At 44.8% G+C, this 11,785-nt stretch overlaps 1 protein-coding gene across 1 annotated transcript; it reads right to left on the reverse strand.

The window, feature by feature from the left end:
* Positions 1 to 5,294: 5,294 nt before the first annotated feature.
* On the reverse strand, positions 5,295 to 5,771 carry LOC123140098 (uncharacterized; the record flags this gene model as incomplete). Its single annotated transcript, XM_044559827.1, has 1 exon — positions 5,295 to 5,771. A coding segment is annotated over one exon (477 nt), but the record flags the coding sequence as incomplete, so codon positions are not given.
* Between the last annotated feature and the right edge of the window lie 6,014 nt (positions 5,772 to 11,785).

The following is an 11,785-nucleotide window of genomic DNA, read 5'->3' on the forward strand; positions in this document are numbered from 1 at the left end:
TTTACCCAGGTTCGGGCCATCTTGATGGAGGTAAAACCCTACGTCCTGCTTGATTGATATTGATAATGTGGGTATTACAAGAGTAGATCTACCACGAGATCAAGGAGGCTAAACCCTAGAAGCTAGCCTATGGTATGATTATTGTTGTATATGTCTATCGACTAGCCTGGCCCCGGTTTATATAATGCACCAGAGGCCTAGGATAACAAGAGTCCTAGCCGAATACACCGGTGGGGGAGGAGTCCTTGTCTTGATCGCCAAGTCTTGTTGATTCTTCCTTGTATGCGGCAGCTGTCCGGACTGGCCCATGAGTATACGGCCATGGGGGTCCTCGGCCCAATCCAACTGATCGGGAGACGACGTGGTGAGTACCCCCTAGTCCAGGACACCGTCACTTGCCATGGGAGAAGTGCTTAGCTTTGGGTTCAATCTTGCGGTGTCCTTTCCCAGTGACAGCAGAGGCAGCAAGACACGTATTGTATTGTTGCCATCAAGGATAAAAAGATGGGGTTTATATCATATTGCATGAGTTTATCCCTCTACATCATGTCATCTTGCTTAATGCGTTACTCTGTTCTTTATGAACTTAATAATCTAGATGCAGGCAGGAGTCGGTTGATGTGTGGATTAATAGTAGTAGATGCAGGGAGGAGTCGGTCTACTTGTTACGGACGTGATGCCTATATACATGATCATGCCTAGATAATCTCATAATTATTCGCTTTTCTATCAATTGCTCGACAGTAATTTGTTCACCCACCGTAATACTTATGCTATCTTGAGAGAAGCCTCTAGTGAAACCTATGGCCCCCGGTTCAATCTTTTATCATATAAACTTTCAATCTACTTTTATTTGCATATTTACTTTTTGCATCTATATTATAAAATACCAAAAATATATTTATCTTATCATACTATCTCTATCAGATCTCACTTTAGCAAGTGGCCGTGAAGGGATTGACAACGCCTTTATTGCGTTGGTTGCAAGTTCTTTGTTTGTTTGTGTAGGTGCGTGGGACTTTTGAGGAGCCTCCTACTGGATTGATACCTTGGTTCTCAAAAACTGAGGGAAATACTTATGCTACTATTGTTGCATCACCCTTTCCTCTTCAAGGAAAACCAACGCAAGCTCAAGACGTAGCAGTCCTTCACGTGCTTATCTGTGGTGATAATGGGATATTCACATGATATACTTGATGTATGTTTTGGTGATCAACTTGCGGGTTCAGTGACCTTGTGAACTTATGCATAGGGGTTTGCACACGTTTTCGTCTTGACCCTCCGGTAGAAAATTTGGGGCACTCTTTGAAGTTTTTTCTGTTGGTTGAATAGATGAATCCGAGATTGTGTGATGCATATCATATAATCATGCATGTCGGTGTCAAAACCGGCGGATCTCGGGTAGGGGGTCCCGATCTGTGCGTCTTAGGCTAATTGTAACAGGAAGCAAGGGACACAATGTTTACCCAGGTTCGGGCCCTCTCGATGGAGGTAAAACCCTACTTCCTGCCTGATTGATATTGATGATATGAGTAGTACAAGGGTTGATCTACCACGAGATTGTAGAGGCTAAACCCTAGAAGCTAGCCTATGATGATTATGATTCTGATCGTCCCTCTAAGGACTAAACCCTCCGGTTTATATAGACACCGGAGAGGGCTAGGGTTTACATGGAGTCGGTTACAAGGAAGGAAATATAATATCCGGATCGCCAAGCTTGTCTTCCACGCAAAGGAGAGTCCCATCCGGATACGAGACAGAGTCTTGAGTCTTGTATCTTCACGGTCCAACAGCCCGGCCCAAGTATATAGTCCGGCTGTCTGGATACCCCCTAATCCAGGACTCCCTCAGTAGCCCCTGAACCAGGCTTCAATGACGATGAGGTCGGCGCGTAGTTTTGTCTTCGGCATTGCAAGGCGGGTTCCATCTCCGAATACTCCAAAATAATTATCGAACACTTGGACCGTGTCCGGATCTGCAAGAGGATCTTCATACACCGCCGTAGAGAATGATATTTCATAAATATAACCTGCTGACAACTTTAGACAAAGTGACATGACACTACGGTCGGGTCATTATTCGAACCGTTTTGCCACAACCAGTCATAGCGCACATTGCGAGGTGGTTTCCTTGGCACGTCTTGTCACAGCAGAGATCATGTCCCCTTATTACGGGATCTCCATCAATACGGGTATGGGTAACCCAACCGCGCAATCAATCGTGGCACTTGGGAAACAAGCGATTCTCAATAAAGTGGGGAGGTGCACCATTCGTCGCCTCCATAAAGGGATAAGGATTGCCCATTTTCACCCACGCCTTCTTCCTCCTCTGCCTATCCATTCCCACACCCTCGAGCTCCATCGCCCTGCTTCACGCTTTCTCCGCACAGCCAAACATGTCCGGAGTAGGAGGCAAGTGGGTGGCCTCCACCGTGAAGGAGGAGCATATCGCGAAGCTCCGGGCGACCGGATACTTGGCCGCAGATATTGCGCACTGGCTACCGGACGAAGGGTAGGTCACTCCAACTCCATAACTGTAGCGACCCGACCTGAATGGATCAAGTCTCTGTGCTCAGGTGTCATCCCTGGATCAGTAATGCTGACACCACACAGTACTTCGAAGGATTTATAACAGAGTAGCAATCACACACTTATTACATCGATGTCCCAAAAGAGGACTTATTACAATAATCATGGCTTAAGGCCATCTAATAACGATAACAGCGGAAGACTTGGAAGATAAGTGAGTCCATCAACTCCAACGGCATCACTGAGTATAGAACCACGACCTAAAAGCACCTTACTCGTCGTCTGAAAAGTCTGCAACATGAAAGTTGCAGCCCGAAAACGGGTCAGCACATGGAATATGCTGGCAATGTAACACATAGAGAATAATGAATGATAAGCCTATACTACATGCATATATGGCTGGTGGAAAAGCTCTATGGTTACAGTTTTTGCATAAAGCCAATTTTTCCCTACTGCAAAGGAATAAATTTATTTAACTATCATGGTGGTTGTTAAACATTGAGAATGGTTGACAGCATCCTCAATCCCAATTAAAAGTAATCATTAACAAACCCAACAATATTAAATTAGAGTAACATGTTGAGATTCACATGATATTCAAGTACTAGATACTCAAGATGTCCATAACCGGGGACACGGCTAATCATGATTAGTTTGTACACTCTGCAGAGGTTTGCGCACTTTTCCCCACAAGACTCGATCGCCTCCGTTTGGTTTCTCGCACTACATGGTGTTTGAGAAACGGATGACCGAGACATAGTCTTTCAGAAGCGCTAGCACCTTACGATGGGTAGACCGGTACACCTACATCCCCTACATCTGCTAGTCCACCACTATAAGAGTTCGCACGACTTAGTCAACTATGCCAGAGCCCATAATGGCTTGTGGCTGCACACGGAAGTTACTAGCATGAATTATCTTATGATCCCTTTGAGCCTGGGTGGCGGTCCATAGGAAAATCACACGGTAACCCCGGGATTTCCAAAAAAACAGGCAATCACTGGATACCCCAGGTGCCTCAATCCACCCAGATGTGTATTTAAGTTGCCACCTTAGATAAACCATTAATTAACAATCTCACATCTGTCATGGATATTCACTCACCCAATCCACGTCTACTAGCATAGCATGGCATAATAAGCAAACGCAGAAGTAACTCCCAAAGGTTTCATAAGTAAAACAGGTAATAGGTACTACCTCATCTACTTCCCATCCCACAATTTAATTAGATCCTAATCATGCAATGTTTGAGGATTGATCTAATGCATAAAAACTGGGTAGTAGAAAAGGTATGATCAAGTGTTACTTGCCTTGCTGATGATCCGCGAAACCTAGAGATTCGAAGTAACAAGCGGCGCACTCCGGGTGATCTATCGCAGACAAACAACAAGCATACAATAAGTACTCATCTAATGCACAGGTAAATCTCGAATAAAAGATCTAACCAGAAAGTTCAACTTAAGAACCCTGGTTGCAAAAGAATCAAACAAAAACAACGAAGTCAAACGGCGAAAGAAAACAACTCGGTTCTAGCAAGTTGAAACTAGGTCAAATTTTACAGTAGCAAAACTTGGTTTAAGTTGATTAGTCGAAACGGCGGTTTCGAAACGAAACTTCAGGCGCTTGAATCACCTGATTCTGATAAACGAGCGAGAAGATAAACTAGAACAAAGATCGGATCTGAAATCGCGATCAGAAAATAGCGGAATAAATCCGACTAAAAGAAAACGACGAACGGTTAAACGAACGGACGTTCGTTAACCAGGAATAACCGGTGGTCACGTTCGTTAAGACGAACGGTCCGGCGAACGCTCGCTAAACAACAAAACCGGAATTAAAACCAATCTAGGGTTTTATAAAAAAATGAAACGACAAAAAGAAAACCGGAACGGTTTTTTTTAAAACCGAACCAAGGGGAGGGTGGCGCGGCGCGGCTACCTCGACGAGGCGGGGATCCGGCGGGGCGGCGGCGGCGGCGCAAGCGGGCGGCGGCGGCTGCGGCTGCGCGGCGGCGGCTGCTGCTGCTGCGGGGCGGGGTAGGGAGGAGAGAGGGGGGGCTTAGTATTTAAAGGGGGGGCTGCTGCTTGGGGGAGGGGGCAAGGCAAGGCGGCGGCGGAGTCCGAGTAGGACTCGGCGGCGGCGGCAGCGGTGCTGCGCGCGGGCGCCGCGCGCGAGGGTGGCGGGCGGCTTGGGCCGGCTCGGCTGGGCCCTTGGCCCAGTCGGGCCGCTGCAGTTTTTTTTTAAATAATCGCGCAGAGAAACGAATAAGATAAAATCTAAACGAACTCCAAAATTACAAAGTAAATTTTCCCCGACTCCTAAAAATGAGTCGAACAAAATGAACTTTTACTCGGGGCCTAAAATGCAATTTTTGAAAACACGCATTTTTCCCTAAGGCAAATAAACTCCGAGAAAATCCAAATTTTGATTTATTTATTAAATCTTCATTTTTCCTAAATTTTGGGAAAGTCATATTATTCCCTCTCATATTTTTGATATTGGAAAATTATTTGAAGATGAAATAAATAAAATCAAATGATCCTCTTTTCATAATTCGAGAGAACTCAAATATGAAAATTTCGAAATCTCCAACTCTCTCCGAGGGTCCTTGAGTTGCGTGAAATTTCTAGGATCGACAAATGCAAGAAAATATGTAATGCATGATGATCTAATGTATAACATTCCAAATTGAAAATTTGGGATGTTACAAACCTACCCCCCTTAAGATGAATCTCGCCCTCGAGATTCGGGTTGGCTAGAAAATAGGTGAGGGTGGTCCTTGAGCAAATCTTCTTCTCTCTCCCAGGTGGCTTCATCCTCAGTGTGGTGGCTCCACTGAACCTTGCAAAACTTGATAACCTTGCTGCGAGTAACTCTGCTGGCATGTTCGAGAATCTTGATGGGTTTCTCCTCATATGTTAAATCATCCTTCAACTGAATTGCTTCAAGTGGCACTGTATCTCTTAGCGGTACTTCCGCCATCTCGGCGTGACATTTCTTCAGCTGAGAAACATGGAATACGTCATGAACTCCTGACAGTCCTTCTGGTAATTCCAACTTATAAGCGACTTCTCCCATGCGCTGCAAGATCCTATACGGTCCAACGAAACGTGGTGCTAATTTTCCTTTAACTCCAAAACGCTTAACTCCTCGAAGTGGGGATACTCTAAGATAAACTCTGTCTCCAACTTCATATTCTATCGCCTTGCGTTTTGAATCCGCATAGCTTTTCTGTCTGGACTGGGCTACCTTGAGCCTATCGCGAATCAACTTAACTTTCTGTTCAGACTCCTTAATCAAGTCTGGTCCAAACAACTGACGGTCTCCAACTTCGTCCCATGACAACGGTGTCCTGCACCTCCTTCCGTATAAAGCTTCGAAAGGTGCCATCTTCAAGCTGGTTTGGTAACTGTTGTTATAAGAAAACTCTGCATACGGCAAGTTATCGTCCCAACTAGATCCATAATCTAGTGCACAAGCTCTCAACATATCCTCCAAAATCTGATTGACTCTCTCAGTCTGTCCATCTGTCTGTGGGTGAAAAGCTGTACTGAATTCCAGCCTGGTTCCCAATGTTTCATGCAACTGATTCCAAAACTTTGAGGTAAATTGGGTTCCTCTATCTGATACGATACTCCTCGGAACTCCGTGCAAACACACAATTCTGGTCATGTATATCTTTGCCAACTTAGCACTGCTATAGGTAGTCTTGACTGGAATGAAATGAGCTACCTTCGTCAAGCGGTCGACTATAACCCAAATCGAGTCATAGCCTGAACGAGTCTTTGGCAAACCCGTGATGAAATCCATGCCTAGTTTATCCCACTTCCATTCGGGTATCGGCAATGGTTGCAACAATCCTGCTGGCTTCTGATGTTCTGCCTTCACTCTCTGACATACATCACAAACTGCTACATACTCCGCAATATCCTTCTTCATTCCGGTCCACCAGAACGTTTCCTTCAAATCCAAATACATCTTGGTATTTCCTGGGTGAATCGAATAGGGTGAATCATGTGCCTCTTGCAGAATCAACTTCCTGATCTCCGGGTCATTTGGCACATAAACACGGTCCTCAAACCATAGGGTATCGTGCTCATCCTCACGAAATCCCTTTGCTTTTCCTTCGCTCATTTTCTCTTTATATCCGCGATCTCCTTGTCATTTTTCTGAGCTTCCCTGATTTTATCCATCAAGGTAGACTGAATCTCCAATGCTGCTACATAGCCTCTCGGAACTATTTCCAAACATAGCTCACGAAGATCTTCTGCTAACTCCTTTGGTATTTCTCCCGTCAATAGCGTATTGACATGGCTCTTGCGGCTCAATGCGTCAGCTACTACATTAGCCTTTCCGGGATGGTAATGCAATCTCATATCATAATCCTTGATGAGTTCCAACCATCTCCTTTGTCTAAGGTTTAACTCTTTCTGCGTGAAAATGTACTTCAAACTCTTGTGATCCGTGTACACCTCACAATGATTTCCAATGAGGAAATGTCTCCATGTCTTCAATGCATGCACTACGGCTGCTAACTCCAAATCATGTGTGGCATAATTTAATTCATGAGGTTTCAGTTGTCGTGAAGCATACGAAACAACTCTTCCTTCCTGCATAAGCACTGCTCCAAGTCCTCGACGTGAAGCGTCGCAATACACCTCATAATCCTTGGTCTGATCTGGCAAAATTAACACTGGTGAGGTAACCAATCTTTTCTTCAACTCCTGAAAACTTGCCTCACAATCCTCAGTCCATATGAACTTGGTATCCTTTTTCAGCAACTCCGTCATAGGCTTTGCAATCCTTGAGAAATTCTCAATGAATCTCCGGTAGTATCCTGCGAGTCCAAGAAAACTCCGGATCTCTCCAACTGTCGTTGGTGCTTCCCATTTGGTTACGGTCTCAACCTTTAGTGGGGTCAACTGCTATACCTTCTCCGGATATAACATGTCCAAGAAATCCAACTTCCTTTAGCCAAAACTCACATTTGCTGAACTTGGCATATAACTGATGTTCCCTTAGTTTCTCCAAAACCAATCGCAAATGTTCCTTATGTTCCTCTTCATTCTTCGAGTAAACCAAAATATCATCAATGAACACCACGACGAACTTATCCAAAAACTCCATAAACACTTTGTTCATCAGGTTCATGAAATAGGCAGGTGCGTTAGTCAGTCCAAATGACATAACGGTATACTCATACAGTCCATATCTTGTGGTGAACGCTGTCTTAGGTATGTCCTGCTCTCGAATCTTCAGCTGATGGTACCCTGATCGCAAATCGATCTTGGAAAACACTTTAGCTCCTTGCAAACGATCAAACAGATCATTTATCATTGGTAGTGGGTACTTGTTCTTGATTGTTACTTCATTCAATCAACTATAATCAACAACCATCCTTAACGATCCATCCTTCTTCTCCACTAAAAGTACGGGTGATCCCCAAGGCGAAGAACTTGGGCGTATATAACCTTTATCCAATAGCTCCTTAATCTGCTTCTTGATTTCCGCCAAATCCTGTGCGGGCATCCTGTATGGTCGCTTCGATATTGGGCCTGTACCTGGCAAAAGCTCAATCAAAAACTCAATGTCTCTATCCGGTGGCATGCCTGGCAATTCCTCAGGAAATACATCAGGGTAATCCTTCACCACTGGCACCTCTTCCTGCACAACTCCTGATAAGGAATTTATTTGATTCCTAATTGGTCCATGTCGTGATACATACCTAATCCTTCTTCCTTCTGGCGTTGTGAGCAAAATCGTCTTACTTGCGCAATCGATGTTTCCTCCATACATCGACAGCCAATCCATACCGAGAATCACATCCAATCCTTGGGATTCCAGAATGATCAAATCCGTCGGGAATACATGCCTTCCTATACTCAATGGCACTTGAAAACATCCTTGTCTGGCCATATACTCTGCTCCTGGTGAGCTTACTAGCATAGGGGTTTTAAGAATCTGAGTAGGCAGACTATACTTTTCTACAAATCCCCTTGATATGTATGAATGCGATGCACCAGTATCGAAAAGAACAAGTGCAGTAAATGACTTAACCAAAAACTTACCGATTACTGCATCGGGCTGAGCTTCAACCTCCTCCACATCAATGTGGTTCACCTGTCCCCTGTTGAAAGGGTTTGGCTTCTTTCCAGAGCTTCCATTTCCACCTTGGTCTTCGGGCAGTCATTTGCATAATGTCCGGTCTTGGAACACTTGTAACAGGTGACATGGCTCAGGTCTTTCTTGGCTGGGGTTGATGGTGTGGTCCGGTTCTGGCCGTTGCTTCCTCCATTCCCATTACCATTCTTGTGGCCATTATGGTTGTGCGAACTACCTCCTCCATGGGTATGCTGAAACTGAACTCCCTGTTTAGGGGTATAACGGGGCTTCTGCTGGGCTCCAGAGTTATACTTCCCCTGCCCATACTTCCTCTTGCGATTCTCAATCTGTTGCTGCTTTCCTTCAATCATAAGGGCGCGGTCTACCAACTCCTGGTAGTTATTGAACCTTGCTACCATCAACTGCATGCTTAACTCATCATTCAGTCCTTCCAGAAACTTCTCCTGCTTAGCTGCGTCTGTAGCAACGTCATCTGGGGCATAACGTGCTAACTTACTAAAATCATCCACATACTGGCCAACAGTCCTTCCTCCTTGGCGTAAGTTGCGAAACTCACGCTTCTTCATGGCCATAGATCCTGCTGAAACATGGGTAGTGCAGAAAGCTTGCTGAAACTGATCCCATGTGATAGTGTCTATAGGGTAAGTGGCTGTGAAATTCTCCCACCATGCTGCTGCGGGTCTGTCAAGCTGATGTGAAGCAAACTTCACCTTCTCACCATCTGTGCATCCTGCAGTGGTCAACTCCCTTCCTATCTTGCGGAGCCAATCATCTGCTACAATCGGCTCGGTGCTACTGGAATACACCGACGGATTCAGCCTAAGGAAACGAGTCAAGTGATCCGCAGGCGGTGGTGGTGGTGGGTTGTTGTTGTTGTTGCCTTGGTTCTGTACCAATGTTTGAATCAAAGGTATTCTGCTGCTGAATCAACTGAGTGATCTCTGGCGGGAAAACAAACTCGGGGTCGCGTCTCGGAGGCATCTGAAGGGTTTAGAAAAGACGAGAAATTAAGAATAGAGTGAGGTCTAAGGAGAAAACACTACCCAAATGCTCATGAGACAAATGCACACAAAATCTCTTCATTCATTCAAACAAAGGGCATACAACGGTCTAACTATCACAAAAGTGCTTGTACTATAATGTTTACATGGAGGGAATACTACTAATATGTGGGGGTCATCTATTAATTTGAACCGGTGGAAGACTCCATGATGTCTGCTCCAGCTTCGTCTTCAAAGTCGGGTTCACTTGGATCCGAATCGGTGTCGTCGATGATGATGTAGTTGCTCGGACAGTCGACGTACTTGTCTTCATTCTTGAGCGCTAATTTCTTCTTGAGTTCTTCAATCTCATACTTAAGATCGCTATTGTGCCTTACTACAGCTACGATCTCGTCCATGTAGTCCTTGCGTGTAGACTTTAGCTCTCCTTTGAGTTCGATGATCCTTCCTTTCGCATTCTTCAACTCTATCATATCATTGCACATCTGGTTCTCCTGGCGTCGAATGTGCTGGTTTAACTCCTGGATGAAAGCTGCAATGGATCTATCCTTCTTGGTGCTGACTATCTCCCATTGTTCATCCCGGTGTCTGCAAATCTGGTAGATAGTGTCCTTGAGGTCTTCTTGATAAACTTCTCCAATGCGTCCCATGGTGATATGAGCTGCCATGCTCTTTCCCAGACTCCAGGTTGGTGCACTGAAAACACTATCTATAGGCTTGGTGATTGGGGCGAATGTCCTTCCCGGAACGTCAGCTTGAATCTTCCAGCGCTCCTCTTCAGGCAGAGTGGCGTTGAAAGTCCCGGTGAAGCTTGGTAGTCCAATGTTCAGGTACTTGGCGACTTCCTTCAAGTGGAATCCAAAAGGTGTGCCTTCATCTGGTTGAGCGTACTTGATCTTTGCGTCCGTCATCCTAAAAGAGTAGAAAAGATGAGGAGTTAGAAAATGAGAAGAGAGTAGTGATCTATGGCTTTAACTTAGTGGTCGTGTCCTACAGTCAGCGTGTGCTCTGATACCATCTCTGTAGCGACCCGACCTCAGATGGTCAAGTCTCTGTGCTCAGGTGTCATCCCTGGATCAGTAATGCTGACACCACACAGTACTTCGAAGGATTTATAACAGAGTAGCAATCACACACTTATTACATCGATGTCCCAAAAGAGGACTTATTACAATAATCATGGCTTAAGGCCATCTAATAACGATAACAGCAGAAGACTTGGAAGATAAGTGAGTCCATCAACTCCAACGGCATCACTGAGTATAGAACCACGACCTAAAAGCACCTTACTCGTCGTCTGAAAAGTCTGCAACATGAAAGTTGCAGCCCGAAAACGGGTCAGCACATGGAATATGCTGGCAATGTAACACATAGAGAATAATGAATGATAAGCCTATACTACATGCATATATGGCTGGTGGAAAAGCTCTATGGTTACAGTTTTGCATAAAGCCAATTTTTCCCTACTACAAAGGAATAAATTTATTTAACTATCATGGTGGTTGTTAAACATTGAGAATGGTTGACAGCATCCTCAATCCCAATTAAAAAGTAATCATTAACAAACCCAACAATATTAAATTAGAGTAACATGTTGAGATTCACATGATATTCAAGTACTAGATACTCAAGATGTCCATAACCGGGGACACGGCTAATCATGATTAGTTTGTACACTCTGCAGAAGTTTGCGCACTTTTCCCCACAAGACTCGATCGCCTCCGTTTGGTTTCTCGCACTACATGGTGTTTGAGAAACGGATGACCGAGACATAGTCTTTCAGAAGCGCTAGCACCTTACGATGGGTAGACCGGTACACCTACATCCCCTACATCTGCTAGTCCACCACTATAAGAGTTCGCACGACTTAGTCAACTATGCCAGAGCCCATAATGGCTTGTGGCTGCACACGGAAGTTACTAGCATGAATTATCTTATGATCCCTTTGAGCCTGGGTGGCGGTCCATAGGAAAATCACACGGTAACCCCGGGATTTCCAAAAAAACAGGCAATCACTGGATACCCCAGGTGCCTCAATCCACCCAGATGTGTATTTAAGTTGCCACCTTAGATAAACCATTAATTAACAATCTCACATCTGTCATGGATATCACTCACCCAATCCACGTCTAC

This window comes from Triticum aestivum, chromosome 6B (genome assembly GCF_018294505.1).
Source record: "Triticum aestivum cultivar Chinese Spring chromosome 6B, IWGSC CS RefSeq v2.1, whole genome shotgun sequence".
Taxonomy (NCBI): domain Eukaryota; kingdom Viridiplantae; phylum Streptophyta; class Magnoliopsida; order Poales; family Poaceae; genus Triticum; species Triticum aestivum.